General features: G+C 40.7%; 1 protein-coding gene across 4 annotated transcripts in view; it reads right to left on the bottom strand.

Annotated features, from left to right (window-relative positions):
- Positions 1-702: 702 nt before the first annotated feature.
- LOC126072013 (zinc finger protein OZF-like) overlaps positions 703-19863 on the bottom strand; it is a 34609-nt gene continuing 15448 nt past the window's right edge. The window contains exons 3-6 of one of the 4 annotated variants that reach the window (XM_049876606.1): positions 6648-6699; positions 5943-6069; positions 4841-4991; positions 703-4252 (exon numbers count right to left, since the gene is read on the bottom strand). In XM_049876606.1, coding sequence (XP_049732563.1) covers positions 2722-4252; positions 4841-4991; positions 5943-5976 — 1716 coding nt within the window. In that variant the 5' untranslated portion in view covers positions 5977-6069; positions 6648-6699 and the 3' untranslated portion in view covers positions 703-2721. Of the gene's footprint in view, positions 4253-4840; positions 4992-5942; positions 6700-19863 lie in introns of all 4 variants that reach the window. The other 3 variants (XM_049876604.1, XM_049876605.1, XM_049876603.1) reach the window with 3 other exon arrangements.

The raw sequence follows: 19863 nt of genomic DNA, 5'->3' as shown, positions 1-19863 counted from the left end.
CACAGCTCCAGAGCACCTACTGAGGTTGGAGTAACCAGGAACTGGCTAAGGACCAGCGAACTGTGACTCTGCATCACCACTCTTGGACCTTCCCTGTCCTCTTGCATGATGACATGTTGACTCTGTCCGCTACATAGAGGACATGAGATTCGAGGGACTGAGTGGTAAGAGGGCTGACTACCAACTGATTCGCTAGCTCGGATGTGCACATCTACTTCTGGGTTCCACACCAGGACAGAGTATGGTCAGGACCTCAGGAATTGTGGTGATGAGGAGCAACGGCCACTTCCTGGGGCTGGGAGCTGAAGAGAATTATTTTCCTTCTGCAAAGGACTTGGGTGGGGCCTAGGCTCTGACAAGGATGGCAGTGGTAGTGGTAGCATAGCCAGGAACCCTATACACAGGAGCCTGTGGTCACTCAGCAAACGTGAGGCTGCCTGTCAGATGAGCCACCTGAATGTCCTTCCCTGGCACCAGTACCAAACAGTAGTGTGGTAGCTTCCTTCAGAAAGCAGCCACTCGAGATCTCAGAAGCAACCATAATTACATGTTGCTGGAGAGAATATGAAATGGCACAGACCCTTTAAAAAACAGATTGGCAGTTTCTTATAAAGTTAAACATACACCTACCATATGACAGCAATCCCACTCCCAGGTATATATGCGAGAAAAATGAAAACTTTATGTTCACATAAAAACCTGTTCAGAACAGTTTATTTCAGCTTTATTAATAAAAGCTGGAAACACAACTGTCCTCCAGTGGTGAATACACAAACTCTGGTATGTCTACACAACAGAAAACTACAAAAAAATAAATAAATAAAAGGAACAAACTATTGATACACTCACCAATAAGAATGACTCTCAAAGAATACAAAATTTACATAGTGAATATGTATAGGGGCAGTTGCAAGGGGTTCCCAGAAAGGGGGTGGTCTGACTAACAAAGGGCAGCATGAGGAAGGCTTTGGAAGGAAGAACATTACTGTTCTGTATCACTGTGCTACAGACTACCAGACTTAATGCATTTTTCACCTCTTATAACTATACATTTCAAAAGTGAACTACTGTTTTCAAATTTTTAAAAATAAGGCTAAAGATCTTATAAGCAATGAACAATGAATGTGAAAATTAGGGAGATGCAAAATGAGAAATTAATCACAATCTCACCTTTGGAGGAGAACCCTTATTAATGTTCTAGGATGGGCTGTCTCTACAAGCCGGTTTATAGGCATTTATAAAACATAAAACATTTCTGTGTAAATGTTTACAAACTGTCACCATGTACATACTATTTTACACCCTATTTTTCACACAATATTAAGCTAAGAGTACCTCTCCTATGGTTCAAACTTTCCTGGAAATAAAAATTCATTTAGTGGCAGTTCAATATTCTAATGTGTGTGCAAGGACTGACCAAATTCCCTGACCGGTGGACAATGATTCTCATGGTACCCACTATCTATCACTACTATCAACAGGCGCCATAATGGTACCCAGGGATTTCCATGGGATAATTCTATAAGAAGAGGTGCTGGGTCAAGGGAAGGTCTAATTTGAAAGCTGCTACTACCTGCAGTCACCATTTCCCAGGCCCCTTACATGAGGAGTCAGTGAGGCAGCTCCCAGTTCAGCATGGTGCAGAGTGCTGCTGGATAAACCTCCAGGACTAACAGTCCCTCATATGTCCCCACTAATACAGGGGCCCTAGCTGGACCAGGCCTGCAGTGGGTGTGTACACCAGGTGGAGCAGCAGCCACTATTCCAGCTCAGCCCAGCAACTGCAGCTTCACATCCTAGCCCAGCGTACACTCTTGGATTGTCAGAATTACCAAAACCAGGACTGAGTCAATAAGAATAGGCTCTGTGCATGTACATAATGGAAACTCCACTGCAGCTATGTCAGGTTGGGCTCTGTGGGGGCACACCATCGCCTTCAGCCCTCAGAGGGATCCATCCTTCCATGTAAACCCTGCTTTTCATACCACCACTTGAAAGAGTGGCACCTCCGCGGGTTAATTTTTGGTTAAAACTTTCTGTGCAATTCCTTTGTCAGTAAACCAGGGATCATGATAGTAGCAGGGAGAATAAATGAGATGTAGTAGGAAACCCTGGTGGTGCAGTGGTTAAGAGCTATGGCTGCTAACCAAAAGGCCAGCAGTTTGAATCCACCAGGCACTCCTTGGAAGCCATATAGGGCAGTTCTACTCTGACCTACCGGGCTGCTATGACTTGGAATCAACTTGAAGGCAAGAGGTTTTTTTTTTTTTAATAGAAAACATGTCCACTACAACACTAAACATACAGTATAATCCTGATTCTGTTAAAAATATCGGTTTTCATAAGAGGAAAGGTGCAAGGAAATAAAATACCAAGGTAAGATATCTTGTAAAAAGATAAGGGCTGAAGCCTATTGAACATCACTTAAATATACATTGTTTCTAATACCCTTACTCGTATGTGTTCCAAAGGATGAGGGACATCTGAAAACTTCATAAAGGCTCCACTGTTAGTATGTTTACAGAGGAAGGAACAATAACTAGACTTTTCCATATTCCTTACATTCATAAAAGCCCTCTCTCCACTGTGAGTTCTTAGACATGAAGCGAGGGGTAAAGAATGACTTGAGTCACACAACCTTACATTCATAAGGTATCTCTGCAATGTGAGTTCTGTGTGTTTAGTGAGCTTTGAGGGCTGACTAAAGGCTTTACCACATTACTAGCCCTCAAAAGGCCTCTCTCCACTGTGGGTTGTTACATGGTTAGTGAGGTGTGCCAACTTACTAAATGCTTTCCCATATTCCTGATATTCATAAGGCTTCTCTCTACTGTGAGTTCTTATATGTGTAGTGAGGGATGAGGGCTGACCAAAGGCCTTCCCACATTTCTGACATTCATAAGGCTTCTCTCCTCTGTGAGTTCTTATATGGTTAGTGAGGGATGAGGAATGACTAAAGGCTTTCCCACATTCCTGACATTCATAAGGTTTCTCTCCACTGTGAGTTCTTATATGGCTAGTGAGGGATGAGGACTGACTAAAGGCTTTCCCACAATGCTTACATTCATAAGACTTCTCTCCACTGTGTGTTTTTTTATGGCTAGTGAGGGAAAAGGAATAACGAAAGACTTTCCCACATTCTTTACATTCGTAAGGCTTCTCTCCAGTGTGAATTCTTAAATGTTTAGTGAGGGATGTGGAACAGGTAAAGACTTTCTCACATTCTTTACATTCATAAGGCTTATCTCCAGTGTGAATTCTTATATGTTTAATGAGGTTTGAGGATCGACTAAAGGCTCTTCCACATTCCTTACATTCATAAGGCTTCTCTCCACTGTGAGTTCTTGTATGTACAGTGAGGGATGCAGAACGATTAAAGGTTTTCCCACATTCCTTACATTCAAATGGCCTCTCTCCACTGTGGGTTCTTACATGTTTAGTGAGGGATGAGGACTGACTGAAGGATTTCCCACATTCCCTACATTCATAAGGCTTCTCTCCACTGTGAATTCTTATATGTCTAGTGAGGTGTGAGGACTGACTAAAGACTTTCTCACACTGCTTACATTCATATGACTTTTTTCCACTGTGAGCTCTTATTTGATCAGTGAGTTTTGGGGACTGACTGAAAGATTTCCCAAATTCTGTATGTTCAAAAGGTTTTTCTCCAGTGTGATTTCTTATGTGTTCAGTGAGTGATGCAGCACAACTAAAAGCTTTCAGACATTCTTTACATTCGTAAGACCACTCTCCACTATGAATTTTTTGACGTAAAATGATGGCTGAGGGATGAGTACAGGTTTTCCGATACTTCTTACGATTACGCTTATGACCTCTCACATGTGTCCTAAAGGATGAGAAACTCCAGCGATCTTCCCCACATTCATTATATTCATAGCGTTTCTTTCCAGTGAGTGTTGTCCCATGATTCTTAGGAGTTGAGATACAAATGAAACCCTTTCCACATTCTTCACAAGGTTTCTCATCATTAAGAGTTCTCACAGGATTGTGTAGGTAAGAGGGACAACTGCAGGCTTCTCCACATTCCTTACATTGACAGGCACTGCATCCATTGTGAAATTTGACATGATGTTTAAGTGAAGAACGATCTGTGAAGGCTTTTTCATACTCATGGCATTCAAAAGGATTTAATTCGGGAGTTGTTTTGAGGATACTAAGAGCTGTAATCTGGCTTGTTTTTCCACACTGACTGAGTTTGTTACTTTCACAAAGGTTCTCTACTGCATGCCGTCTGTTAAAGAAAAGGGCAACATGTTGTTGGGAATAAATTTGCTGCCATTTCACCATTACAAACACAGTGAATGTGTATATTACTGCCCTGAGTTGTCTCATTTCCTAGGTTAAATTATCTAGTAGAGATGCTATCATCCCTGACACGGAGTTTCTAAAATATATGGCTTTCTGATAATTCTGAGCAAGTGAAATATATTACAAATATTCAGTATCTGACTCACATTTATAAAATTATAATATTGTAAAAATTCTCTGAACATAATTTAGAGCTATCTATCTAGCTATACACATATAGACAGATCTCTATATCTATCTGTGTCTATATACAGTGAAACTTGTGAAAGCCAGAACTTTATAGGACTGTCTCATTTTTCTGGGTCTTGCAAGTTTTCTGCCTTTGATATTACAGTCTTACATTCACTACTCTGCACTCGTTTTGGTGGATTTTTGAGTTCTCCTTCTCTGGCAGTTTTCCACCTTACACAGGTTCCAGCTTTCACAGGTTTTACTGTATATATATTTAATGTCATGATACCTTAAGACTGTTTTCTGAGGTGCTGCTCTCTCTTGTGTGAATAACACTCACCTTATATGTCTCCCCTGGTTTTTACGTTGATCTTCAAAGCCATGCAATTCACCGGTTTCTCCTAACACGGATAACCAGGTGTTTCTCTTCAAGACTTCCTCTGTAATATGTTCACTAGATAATTTTTCTCCACCATCAAGGTCTTCAGAAACTAATGCAATGATCAAAGTAGAGGTTCACAATATGAAACAAAAAAGAAGGAAATTATTAGGAGGAAAAAGACAGTTGTGAGCAAAGGACTCTGAAGCATGCAGATGTCTGGCAAAGGTCAGAAAGTAATTTACTAGGAAACACACGAAGACGTATGTAACGTGAAAATGTACAATGTAAACGCAAGAGGGAAAGGGGAAGGTCTTTCTCCATGAACACAGGTGTAAGAAGACTGGGGAAAATCAAAAAAGTAACCTCATATATCCGTAAAGGTCACTCTCCTCAACCCAAAAGAGACCTTTTCTAACTGATTCATTCAAATCTAATTCCCTCCACACAGGGCTGGTCCTTCAAAAGATTTCTGACTTCCTGCTTTCTCCCCAGTACGGTGGCACTGAAAGAGTCCTATCTCTACTCTCCTCAGATCTTTCTCTTGGTTATCTGGGAGGACAAATATGTGTACCTGACATAGTACTAATGGAGAAAGACAGATCACAGGAAATGAGAGTGAGGAGCAATGAACATTTCATTTACACTGAGACGGTATTTTGGTCTTTGGAGTCTCCTGAAGTCAGGAGTTTATTGAGTTTATTTTCAGCAAAATAATCATGTGAAACTTGTAATGAACACAGTAATAGAATTCACGAGGTCCCCAACCACAAATCTCTCAGTGCCCAAGTGTCCCATGGAGCTAATTCTCACACTTAGAACACTTAAAAGTGCCTCAAGGCTTTTAACCACAAGAGAAATAGTCATTTTAATACATAGTTTTATATGTTTACAGGGAAGCCAGCATATATAAGCTCCATAGAGCAAATGACCATGCCTGTATTATTTATCACCATTATTTCCACTCCTCAGCCCAAATGCTGGTGCAGGTTCAATGAGTACGATACATCTGTCCACTAGAGGAGAAAATTTAAAGAAAAGAAAAAAATGATGCCATCCTTACCGACTGAGGCCAGGTTTCTCAAGGTTTCCATCATCACATCTCTATAGAGTTTCCTCTGAGGAAGATTCAACAAAGTCCACTCTTCTGGAGTAAAGTCCACAGCCACATCCTCAATGACAAGTGAGTCCTAAAATATCCCACACATTCTGGATCAGCAAGGTATTATGTACTCCAACGTGTGCAAAGGGAAGGGTGAGGCTGACAGTCCTGGGAAACCAAGAATTCACGAGGATTTGACACAAGGGTCTATATTCTACCAAGGTCTACTCTAGGGATTAGCTATTGGCCTCTTCCCTTCACTCTCCACATTCACTTCCTCAGTGATTGCATCCTGTCTCAACAGACTTAACAATACTCCCAACACAATGAAATTATCTCTCCACAGTTTGATTGTGGCCAATTCCAGTGTCATTTCACTCTGTATTTATGTACTAGGACAGTCAGACCACATAGCAGTAATTAGAGAAAGGCTCTACAAGTGAAAGTATTATTTCTGCATTTAGATCACTACTTCCTTGTGAAAAATAATTTCACCTTTTTCGAAATGATCGACCAGAACACACAACAAGACACGAAGCACAGGGAAATAGCAGAATGAGATATTTACAATGGGGAAACACTTAAAGACTGGCAGTTTCTCCTTTTGCCCCTCACCATGGGAGGCCCATAGGCCCACACAAGGAAACTGGCAATCAAGGGCCTGACCTGACTGTATTTTCTTGAAAAACCCCAGATGATCAGGAAGTGACAGGAGCACCTGCAGAAAAGAAAATATTCTTTTCAAGAATTATGAATCTTGATATGTTTGTCACCAATTTTTCAGTAACTGAGCAGTTCTGCTATCACGCTTTCTGTTCCATACATGGAAACAGGCAAGGTACTGAAAAATTAAACGAAGCTTAATTGAGAGACAGGAAACATGAGAATTCAGAGTTCTATAAAATTATCAAATTTTCCACATCCAATGGTACTGTACACCAATTATCAGTGACTGTTCCCCCTCAACACACATCCAGGTGCCCACAAAAAAAAAAAAAAACAACAACACTCTAATGTTCTGATAAAAAGCCCTCTCTCTGAAAAACCCATCGTAGCATGCCCTTGTGTTTTCTGACTGAGAAGAAGGGGTTAAGATTCTCATTTTGTAAATAAGTTAATTTTCTCAGTAAGTTAATTGAAGTACAGAGCGTTTAGCTGTTAAAATGCCGGTGATTCCCAGAAACAAAGACACATCAGCCCTCTCGAAGTCCCACTCCAAAAATTTCTCATTTTTGCAGCCCCTGGAACGCACGTAAGTGTGACTACCTAAACCCTGACCACTGTAATGCCCTGGGCTGTAAGAGTGGTCTCTGTGAAATATCCGTAACCCACTAGCTTCCCCATGTAGTGAGGAGAGAAAAGGTTGTTCTACTGCACTAATGATGCTAAAATAGGGCTGAACGGCAGAGCAGCTACAGAATAGGATGGCTCTTCTTGTCAGGGCAGGGGGTCAGGTAAGCTGCCTACGTCATCTCTCATTACTTCTGGTATGATGGTATCACAGGAAATGTCGACCAACAGCCCAAATTCAAAAGTCTCTTCCACTGTGGTGGGCCAGGTTACACAGATTAAAGCCATGAAAAAGTTTACTGAGCAACTATGATGCGTGAAAAGTTTTGCAGGCAGCTTTACACACTAGCACATTAATATCTCGTAATGACTCTCCTACCAAAACCAAACCCAGTGCCGTCGAGTCGATTCCGACTCATAGCAACCCTACAGGACAGAGTAGAACTGCCCCACAGAGTTTCCAAGGAGCGCCTGGCAGATTCAAACTGCCGACCCTTTGGTTAGCAGCTGTAGCACTTAACCATTACGCCACCAGGGTTTCCATGAGTCTCCTAAGCAGGTATTATTTCAAAAGCTGAAATACCTGTTGGAAACGATTAATTAGTCACATCCTCAATGTTGCTCAGTTAGAATGTTAGAATGCAAGTCAATTTGTCTTTGAGGCCTAAATTGCTGAAAACAACATTTCTGTTCATATACAAATAGTTTTATTATTATTCTTGCTGTTATTCTCCTAAACACCATGTATGATCTAGAGCCCTGCTGAGTCCTAGGGAGAGGAGACAAGTGAAACATCCCATTCCATTCAGACAACCTGGAGGTCCTTCTAATGGCAAAGTGCCGTGTCTCAGTCAAGACGGCTTCCCTTCAGGTCCTAACCTCTGGTTTCTTCATTTATTAAAATCCATTTAGGTAATACTGACGCAGAGCCTACTTCGTGTGCCAAAGCAGGTACGTAAGTGAACAAAACGGACACATCCAGATGCACACGAACCATAAATTCTTCGGGTATGGAAAGTAAGTAAACGATAGGATATAATGTCAAGGGGCGGTCAGTTCTAAGGAAAATGTGGCACAGTGAGGGGGTGCTCGGCAAGTAGCATGAGCATCTTTATCTTTACTGTTAGTGCAAGGCAAAGCAAACCGAGCATTTCAGGGTACACCAGTGAAACCTGGCTTGGTATAGGAAAAAAAGCCACGCTTTCAGTTCTAAAAACTTGAAAGCATATTATGATAATTTCACAAATACTCATACAGATTTCACATGCTCATCAATTTCAACATGTCCCAGTGCAAAAGCACAAGAGTCAAAGGCCTCCACTGACCTTCATTCCCAGGAAAGAAAATATACATTGCTTATTCCCAGAGAGGGAAAGGTCATTAGTAATAGGCTAAATACATAAATTTGGGACACTGGAAAAATAAAAGCAACATAAATAAATAGTATAAAGTAAGTAACATGAAAATAAAGACAATAGTAACGATACGAAACACGACCAAAGTCTTCTAGCTTCTGGTCTGATACATGAGTTTGGAAGTCGCCACACCTGTCCTGTCCTCACAACAACAAAAAAAGCTGAACACAGAGAATTGAGGTCACAGGGCAAACTGCTGCCCCCGAAACTGGAGGTACACATGCAGAGACAGAGAACCGTACCCGAGCTGAAGCCCAGGCGCAGAAACCACAGCCAGAAGCCGTATGGGGTAGGAAGCCTGGAACTGTAACTGACAAATCGCTTGAAGGTTGTGTGGATACGCTTGAGGGTTAATAATGCCAGCGGAGCTGAATCTTAGAGAGATTCACACAGCTTTTTGAGTTTTACATCTAGGAGCCCTACCCGTTCCTCTTGTGACAATCAGAGAAAAATCACCTCGTGCTTGCAGTCGGGAGAAGAGGAAGAGTGGCCTTTCGAAAGTCATCTAGCACATTCTGTAATTAATAAAGCCTGCCATCAAGGGAAACTATTCTACCAGAGTCTACCTGATCTGCAAAAGTGAAACACCTAACTCCAGACCCAACAAGGCTTCCTATCACACCCAAGGGAGGTAGGAAATAAGGAGAGAAGAACATGTGAGTTCACTGCTCAGGGGCGCCAAACCCAAAAAACCAAACCCAGTGCCGTCAAGTCGATTCCGACTCATAGCGACCCTATAGGACAGAGTAGAACTGCTCCGTAGAGTTTCCAAGGAGCGTCTGGTGGATTTGAACTGCTGTGTTTGAGCCCATTGTTGCAGCCACTGTGTCAGTCCATCTCATTGAGGGTCTTCCACTTTTTTGTTGACCCTCCACTTTAGCAAGCATGCAGGAACTGGTCCCCTTGCTAACATGCCCAAAGTACTTGAGGTGGAGTCTCACCATCCTCCCTTCCAAGGAGCATTCTAGCTGTGCTTTTTCCAAGATAGATCTGTTCTTTCTTCTGGCAGTCCATGGTATATTCAATATTCTTCTCCAACACCATAATTCAAATGCATCAATTCTTCTTCAGTCTTCCTTATTCATTGTCCAGCTTTCATACGCATATGAGGCAGTTAAAAATAGTACAGTTTGGGTCAGGAGTACCTTAGCCCTCAAAGTGACATCTTACCTTAGCCCTCACAGTGACATCTTTGCTTTTTAACAGTTTAAAGAGATCTTTTATAGCAGAATTAACATGCTAGGAGCTCTAATAAATAAGGGAAATAACATGCAAGAACAGACGGGTAATGTGGGGCAGAGACAGGGAAATGGTAAGAATCCAAAGAAAATGCTAGAAATCAGAAACACTGTAAACAAAATGAAGAATGCCTTTAAGAAGTTCCTCAAACAACCGGAAATCCAAGGAAAGAATCAAGTGGAATATATGCCAGTAAACAGTTCCAAACTGAAATACAAATAAGAATGAAATGGATGGAAGAAAATATCCAAAAGCTGTGGGATAATTACAAAAGGTGGAACATACAGGTATTGGTTAATATCACAAATGAAAGAAACTAGGAATGAACAAGAGAAATATTTGAGGTAATAATGGTTAAGGATTTTACAAAATTAATGACAGACACCAACCCACAGATTCACTAAGTTCAGAGAACACCAAGCTGGATAAACACCAAAAAAGCTATACCTAGGCATATGATATTCACATTACAGAAAATCAAAGAGAAAAATACTGAATGAAAACAGAGGAGGAAAAGAAAATAACTCCCTAAAGAAGAGCACACGAAGAATTACTTAACATTTCTCTTAAGAAATCACACAAGCAAGAAGAGACTGGAGTGAAATGTTTAGTGTTGAGAGGGAAAACAAACCCAAAAACTACCAACCTAGACTCTGCATCCAGCTCAATTATCCTTCAAAAGTGAAGCAGAACAACCCTAGGAGCCCTAATACAAAGCATAAACGGTATACGGAACATTACTAACAATGCGCAAACTCCAGAAGAGAAACTAGATAACTGGCAGCTCCTAAAATCCACTTATGCTCATCAAAACACTTCACCAAAAGAGTAAAAAGAAACCTATAGACTGGGACAAAAAAATTGGCTATGACATATCCCATAAGGGTGTAATCTCTAAAATCAACAAGATACTGCAATACCTCAATGACAAAAAGACAATCCAATTTAAAAAAGGGTAGAGGACATAAAACGAGACTGAAGGGCTGCAACAGCCCAGGGGCAAGGACTAACAGGCAGGAGGGGACAGGAAAGCTGGTAATAGGGAACCCAAGGCAGAGAAGGGAGAGTGTTGACATTCCATGGGGTTGTTAACCAATGTTATAAAATAATACGTGTACTAACTTTAATGAGAAACTAGATTGTTCTGTAAGCCTTCATCAAAAGTACAAAAAAAAAAAACTTAAAAGAAAATGAGCAGAGGATATGAATAGACACTTCAACAATCTAGATGTTCAGGCAGCTAAAAGACACAGGACAAAATGCTCAGGATCATTAGCTATTAGAGAAATGCAAATCAAAACTACAATGAGATACCATCTCACCCAACAAAGCTAACTCTAATCCAAAAAACACAAAATAATAAACGATAGAGAGGCTATGAAAATACTAGAACACTTATGCACTGCTGGTGGGAATATAAAATGGCACAACCACTTTGGAAAACGATTTGCCGCTTCCTTAAAAAGCTAAAAAAAGAAATACCATACAAGCCAGCAATCCCACTCCTAGGAATACACCCGAGAGAAATAAGGGCCATCACACAAATAGACATATGCACACCCAGGTTCACTGCAGCATTATTCACAACAGCAAAAAGATGGGAACAACTGAGGTGCCCATCAACAAACGAATGGATAAACAAATTATAGTACATACATACACACGATGGAATACTATGCAACCATAAAGAACAATGATGAATCCATGAAACATCTCACAACATGCATGAATCTGGAGAGGTTTATACTGAGTGAAATTATTCCATCACAAAAGCACAAATATTCTATGAGATCACTATTATAAGAACTCAAGAAAAGGTTTAAACACACAAAAAAAGCATTCTTGATGGTTATAAGAGTGGCAAGGGAGAGGGAGGGGAAATCAAACTAGATAGACAAGGTTCAACTTCAGTGAAGAGGACAACACACAATACAGGGGAAGTCAGCACAACTGGACCAAAGCAAAAGCACAGAAGTTTCCTAGACACATTCAAGCACTTTAAGGAACAGAGTAGCTGGGGCTGGCGCCTGGGGATCACAGTTTCTGGGGACATCTAGGTCAAATGGCATAACAAAGTTTATTAAGAAAATGTTCTGCATCCCACTTTGGTAAGTGGCAATGTGGGGTCTTAAAAACTTGCAAGTGGCCATCTAAGATGCATCAGTTGGTTCCATTCCATATGAAGCAAAGGAGAATGAAGGAAAATATCAGCCCAAGAGACTAAAGGACCACATGAACCAGAGACTCCACCAGCCTGAGACCAGAAGAACTAGATGGCGCCCGGCTACCACCAATGGCCGCCCTGACAGGGAACAAAACAGAGGGTCCTGGATGGACTGGGAGAAAAGTGTGGAGCAGAACACAAATTCACATAAAAAGATCAGACTTTATGGTCTGACAGAGACTGGAGGAACACCCGAAACTATAGCCCCCAGGCGCCTTGTTAACCCAAAACTAAAACCATTACTGAAGCCCACTCTTCAGACATAAATTAGACAGGACTATAAAAAACAAAAAATAATACACTTGAGGAGTGTGCTTCTTAGTTCAATCAGATACACGAGACCAACTGTGCAGCTCATTTATGATCACCATCATTTATATGATCATAATGACAAGATACTGTATCAAGAGGACAGAGTGACGGCAATGGGTTTTTGTTTTGGTATATTTATTATACATTTTTCTGCGTGTATGTCAAAAACATTTATTAAATTTAGAAAGGAAAAGAAACACGCTCAACAGGAAAATACAAAACATGTGCACCAAAGAACATACGTACTGAAAAATTTAACACTTTCCCAATAAACGCAGATAAAAAACAGGGATACTCATTATTCCATTCTTATTCAACATTATCCTAGAGGTTGTTGCCAGTACATACCAAAAAAGGTAAAGAAATAAAATGTTAAAGAGGGAAACAAAAAAAACCCCATCCCAATTCATTTTATACATTGAACAAGTGTGTATGTAGAACCTCAAAAGATTGTACAGATGATTATAGAACTGAGAAATTTAAGCAAGTATTCAGATAACAAAATAAATATCAAAGTTTATTCTAAGTATTTCATTTATAGACACAGCAGCTGAGTTGAGAAATTAATTTCAAAAACATATATTTTAGTAAAAATAAAAGGTACCAAAAAGGAGTGTAATAAAGTGAATAACGGTACAATGGTTAACACTCGGCTGCTAACTGAAAGGTCACTAGTTCGGCTCTGTGGAAGAAAAGGCCTGCTGATCTGCTCCCGTAAAGACTGCAGCCTAGGAAACCCTCTGGGGTAGCTCTACTATGTCATACAGAGTCACTAGGAGTCAGAATTGACTCAGTGGCACACAACAACAATGAAAAAATTATGAAACTTATCAAATGACATCCAAAGGAACTGATACAAAAGATAGAGCATGCTCTTAGAAAACTGTTTTCCACAAATATTAATATATCATTATTTCCAATGGATTTCCATAACATTCTAACTAATTTTATTTTTTATACAGGAAAACGTAAGAAACCTGAAACCTGTGTAAGGGCAGAAACCTGTCAGAGAAGGAAAACTCAAATATTTTCCACTAAAACGAGAGAGAGAAAAGTGCTAAGACCGCACTCTTTCAAAGGTGGAAAACTTGCAAAACCCAAAAAAACAAGGCAGTCCTGTTGAATTCCAGCTCTCACAAATTTCACTGTATAATTTCTCTCTCTCTCTTTCTCACACACACACAACTTCAAAAATGTATATGGGAGTGTATGATATATAAAATAGTATTTTTATATGTTCATTTTTTTAATTAAACTATAATATTTTCTGGGTTATACTGGACAGTATAGTATTAGTATATCCATTGCCGTCGAGTCAATTCTGACTTGTAGGGACCCTACAGGACAGAGTAGAACTGCCCCATAGGGTTTCTAAGGGGCAGCTGGTGGATTCAAACTGCCGACCTACTGGTTACCAGCCAAGCTCTTAACCACTGTGCCACCATGGCCCCAAAGAGATCAATGATGAAAAAAACAATAAACAGCTCTGGAAAAATACACCACAAGCACTGTAGGGCAGAGACAGAACGCACAGGCACAAGTTTTACCTTCCACCAAACATTCAAACATAATTCACGCAAGTTCTTTGTCACTGCATAAAATGAATTACCTTCCCTCTGGTATTCAATCATTTGTTAACCATTTCGTTTTATAGCATCACCGGAAGCACATTTAGCATAGAACATCTATGTTAAGTGCAGAGAGAAAATGGAATCACATAAAATGCTCAATTAAAACAGAAGGAGAAAAGGGCAAAAGATAAAAAAGAAACAAAGGGCAAAAAATATAACAAATAAGGTAGATATTAATAAAACTATAACAATAATCACCTTATCTAAATAAAACAAATCATAAAAAGTATTTGGTCTACAAGAAATCCACATTACATATAAAGACAGACATATTAAAAGTAAAGGGACGGAGAGAAATTGGACATAGGTCAGAAAGATGGAGACATAAGTAGTTCCAAGCTCTATCCACCAGGAAACATACATGCACGCACACACACACACACACACACACAATATACAAACAAGCAGAAAATGTTCAACTCTGTAAAAACTTTAGAACCAGTCAAAGGTTTACTAAAACTGAGCAAACACAGACTCAAGAAAAAGGTAGGCTTCAAAATGGTAGGAAAGCTTTGTAGAATTTTCTACTTGCCCATGCTGCAACTGCTCCCTGGTTAAGTGGCAGTCTTGTAGCAGTGGAGGCCCACAGTCTCAAAGCAGGCTAGAGGGAAAGAGCTAAAAGAAAACATGCACAAAGAACTAAAGGAAAACAATGTACAATAAGTCCCTGGGTTACAAATGTTGAACTTACGTACAACTCGTACTTGAGAATGGTCTGCCGTAAAGCCAATTATATTAAAAATTTGGGTTAAATATAACACTTTGTAACAACAAACACACACACTACTTTGTGATCATGCGGCTTCAAGAGGGAGAACACCTTCCGCCATTTTAAGTCAGATCATGCTGTCAATAACATTGTGTTGAGTGTATGACTTTGACTTAAAACCAAGAGGGCATCGTTCGAACAGAACAACGGGCTACTGAGTGGTTCAAAATCAGGAAAGGTGTGTGGTAGGCCTGCCAGACGAACAAACAAATCTCTGTTGGAGGAAGTATAGCCAGAATGCTGCTTAGAAGCAAGGACAGTGAGACTCTGTCTCACATATATCAGTTGTGTTATCAGGAGGGACCAGTCATTAGAGAAGAACATCATGCTTGGTAAGGTAGAGGGTCAGCAAAAAAAGAGGAAGACCCTCAACGAGTGTAATGACATACTGGCTGCAACAATGGCGTCAGGCACAATAATTGTGAGGATGGAATAGGACCAGGCACTGTTTCCTTCTGTTGTACCTAGGGTCGCCATGAGTATTGAACCAACTCTGTGGCATCTAACAACAACGTTCCCCATCATTCTGAAGCAGCTGGAATGGTGACTCAATTACGGTACCAGCAAGGAGGCATATCTTGGAGGGTTGGGGCAACGTTTTCCAGGATATATGTGTACGCATCCGATATATATTATAGTGTTGTTACAGCCAGGATTCATGGGTCCAGCAATAAAGGGGTAGAAATGGGAGTGGCACCACTATTCCCCCAAGTGGTGCCGTCCATAAATTTTGCCTCCTGTCCCCGCGACCCTGTGCTCTGCGGGTCTAGAGGTCTTAGTTCCAAAAGGAGGAATGCTCTCACCAGGAGACACGACAATAGTTCTACTGAACTGGAAGAGAAAAACGTCACCCAGCCACTTTGGGCTCTTCATACCTCTAGATCAACAGGCAAAGAGAGTCCCTGTATTGGCTGGTATGACTGATCCTGATTTCCAAGGGGAAATTGGACTGATTTTACATAATGGAGGTAAATGTCTAGAATACAGGAGATCCCTTAAGGCATCTCTTGTTACTACCATGCTGTGATTAAAGTCAGTGGAAAATTATAGCAACCAAATTCCGATATGACTAATGGCCTAGACACTTCAGCAGTGAAGATCTGGGTCACTCTACCAGGCAAGGAACCAACAGCAGAAGTGCTTGCTGAGGGCAAAGAAAACACAGAATGGGTGCTAGAAAAAGGTAGTTGTAAATACCAGTTATGACCACATTACCAACTGCAGAAACGAGGACTATTGTTATGAGAACCCTTCCCTGTAAGTGTGCATCTAATATTTTTGCTTTTTTTAATAATAAAACATAACATGTAAAGTGAGTTAGTGTGTTTTCAGTCATACGCATGCATGTTAGGCCCAAGTATGACTTTTTAATTGGCTTTTGGCTGAAGGAGATGTGTACAGGTGCCAAGTTAACAAGTGGCGGACTATGATGGTTAAGGTCGTATGTCAATTTGGCTGGGCCACGATTCTCAGTGGTTTGGCAGTTATATAATGATGTAGTTTGGTATTTATGTAGTGATGTAGTTATCTTCAATTTGGTTATATAATGTAATCACCTCCATGATGTGATCTGATGTGAAAAGCCAATTGGTTATAAAGGGAGTTTCTTCAGGAGCGTAGCCTGCATCCAATATATATGAATGTTCTGGCAAAGCTCACTGGCTTTTACTCACTCTGGATCCTGCATCCAGCTCATTATCTCTGACCTCTGGTTACTGGGACTTTAGGGAGCAGCCTGACTTATTGTCAGCCGACCTTGGGATCTGTCAGTCTCCACAGCCTGTGAGCCAACAGCCTGCCATCCTATCTGCTGATCATGGATTTGTCAGCCTCTCAGCTCAAGAGCCATCAGCCTGCCATCTAACCTAGCAATCTCCGATTGTTGGTTTGTCAGCCCCTGCAGCTATGCAAGTCAGGAGAAGCCTACAACCTAACATCTGACCCACAGATTTGGGACTTGCCAGCCTCTACAACCATGTGAGCCATTTCCTTGAGATAAGTCTCTCTCTCTGTATATACATACATATTTGTGTGTGTGGGCCTGTGTGTGTGTATATATATATATACACAAAAATATATGTATATATAGTCTTAGTCATCTAGTGCTGCTATAACAGAAATACCACAAGTGGATGGCTTTAATAAAGAGAAATTTATTCTCTCACAGTGTAGTAGGCTAGAAGTCCAAATTCAGGGTGTCACCTCCAGGGGAGGGCTTCTTCTCTCTGATGGCCCTGGAGGAAGGTCCTTATCATCAATCTTCCGCTGGACTAGAAGCTTCTCCGTGCAGGAACCCCAGGTCCAAATGACATGCTCTGCTCCCAGCACTATTTTCTTAGTAGTAGGAGGTCCCTGACTCTCTGCTTGCTTCCCTTTCCTTTATCTCTTGTAAGATAAAAGTGGGTGCAGGCCATACCCCAGGGAAACTCCCTTTACAATGGATCAGGGATGTGACCTTAGTAAGGGCATTACAATCCCACCTCATACTCTTTACAATCACAAAGTGGAGGACAACCACACAATACTGGGACTCATGGCCTACCCAAGTTGACACATATTTCTGGGGGACACAATTCAATCCATGACATTCCATGTATATACATATATATGTACATGTACATGGAAACCCTAGTGGCATACTGGCTAAGAGCTACGACTGCTAACCAAAAGGTCGGCAGTTCAAATCCATTAGGAGCTCCTTGGAAACTCTATGGGGCAGTTCTACTCTGTCCTATAGAGTCCCTATGAGTCAGAATCGACTCAACTCCAATGGGTGTGTACATGTACATATACATATATATGTATGCACATACAATGACGTGCATATATACAAACATATATATGTACACATATATATGGGTGGGTGTGTGTGTGTGTATGCTTCACTGGTTTTGAGAACCAAGCCTAAGACACCTACCTACTCCATATGCAAAAATAAGTTCCAAATAGATTAATTTTAAATGTGAAAATGTAAAATTATAACCGTGTCAGAAGTTATAAACAAATGATTTTATGCCATCAGAATAGAGAAAAAATTCTGAAACAAGAAAAAACCAAAACCAAATCCATCACCATCGAGCTGATTCCAGTTCATAGCAGCCTACGGCACAGAGTAAAACTACCCCGCAGGGTTTCTAGGGAGCGGCTGGTGGATGCGAACTACAGACCTTTTGGTTATCAGCCAAGCTCTTAACCACTGCATCACCAGGGCTCTGAAATAAGAAAACGCAGAAGGGAACAGGCTGACATGCTCAACTAAATTAAAATTCAGCTCTATTCATCATGGACAGCAAAAAGTGAGTGAGTATATGAACTACATACTAGGAAAAGTTTCTAAATATAAATAAATGAAAAATGTATTTCCAAAAGTTATAAAAAATCCCTAAAAGCTCAGAGAAAGATGAACGACAGAACAGTATGAAAATATGCACAGCCTTCTCAGCACTGAGGCGTTGTTGTTAGGTACCATTGAGTTGGTTCTAACTCACAGCTACCCCATGTACAACAAAACCAAACACCGAGCAGGGCCTGCGCCATCCTCACAATCACTGCTATGTTTCAGCCCATTGTTACACCCACTGTATTAAACCATCTCTTTGAGGGTCTTCCTCTTCTTCACTGACCTCTACCTTACCAAGCATGATGTCCTTCTCCAGGGACTGACCCCTCCTGATAATATGTCTAAAGTATACAAGATGAAGTCTCACCATCCTCACTTCCAAGGAGCACTCTGGCTGTACTTCTTCCATATTGATTTATTTGTTCTTCTGGCAGCCAATGGTATATTCAATATTATTTGCCAATGCCGTAATTCAAAGGCATCAGCTCTTCTTTGTGTTTCCTAATTCATCATGCAGCTTTCACATGCAAATGAGGTGACTGACAATACTATGGATTAAGTCAGGCTTATCGTAAGTCTTCAAGGTGACATCTTTACTTTTTAACACTTTAAAGAGGTTTTCTGCAACAGATTTGACCAATCCAAAACATCCTTTGATTTCTTGACTGCTGCTTCCTTGGGCGTTGCCTGCGGATCCAAGTAAAATGAAACCCTTGACAACTTCTATCTTTTCTCCACTTATCATGATGTTGCTCACTGGTCCGGTTGTGAGGATTTGTTTTCTTTAGGTTGAGGTGTAATCCATACAGAAGGCTGTACTCTATGATCTTCATCAGTAAGTGCTTCAAACTCCTGTTCGCTTTCAGCAAGCAAGGTTGTGTCATCTGCATATCGCAAGTTGTTAATGAGTCTTCCTCCAATCCTGATGCCACGTTCTTGTTCATATAGTCTGGTTTCTCAGGTTGTTTGCTCAGCATACAGATTGAGTAAGTATAGTAAAAGGATACAAGCCTGACTCAAAGCTTTTCTGATTTTAAGCCATGCAGTGTCCCTTGTTCTGTTCAAACAACTGCATCCTGGTCTAGGTGCAGGTTCTGCATGAGCACAATTAAGTGTTCTGGAATTCCCATTCTTCACAAGGTTATGCATAATTTGTTATGATCCATACAGTTGAGTGCCTGTGCATAGTGAGTAAAACACAGGTAAACATCTTTCCGGTATTCTCTGCTTTCGGCCAAGATGTACCTGACATCAGCAATGATATCCCTCATTCCAAGTCCTCTTCTGGATCCGGCCTGAATTTCTGGCAGTACCCCGTTGATGCACTGCTGCAATCATTTGTGAATTATCTTCAGCAAAATTTTACTTGGATACGATATTGATATTTTCAATAATTTCCGCACTCTATTGGATTACTTTTCTTTCCAATGGGCACAAATACAGCTCTCTTCTTTTTTTTCTAGCTGCCCAGGTAGCTGTCCTCTAAATTTCTTGGCATATGAGTAAACACCTCCAGCGCTGCACCCATCTGTTGAAACATCTCATAGGTATTTCATCAATTCCTGCAGCCTTGTTTTTCGGCAATTCCTTCAAGTGCAGCTTGGATTTCTTCTTTCAAAACCATCAGTTTGGTCATATTCTACTTCTTGAAATGGTTATACG

Source organism: Elephas maximus, chromosome 3 (genome assembly GCF_024166365.1).
Source record: "Elephas maximus indicus isolate mEleMax1 chromosome 3, mEleMax1 primary haplotype, whole genome shotgun sequence".
NCBI lineage: Eukaryota > Metazoa > Chordata > Mammalia > Proboscidea > Elephantidae > Elephas > Elephas maximus.
This window is presented reverse-complemented; position numbering and strand designations above follow the sequence as displayed.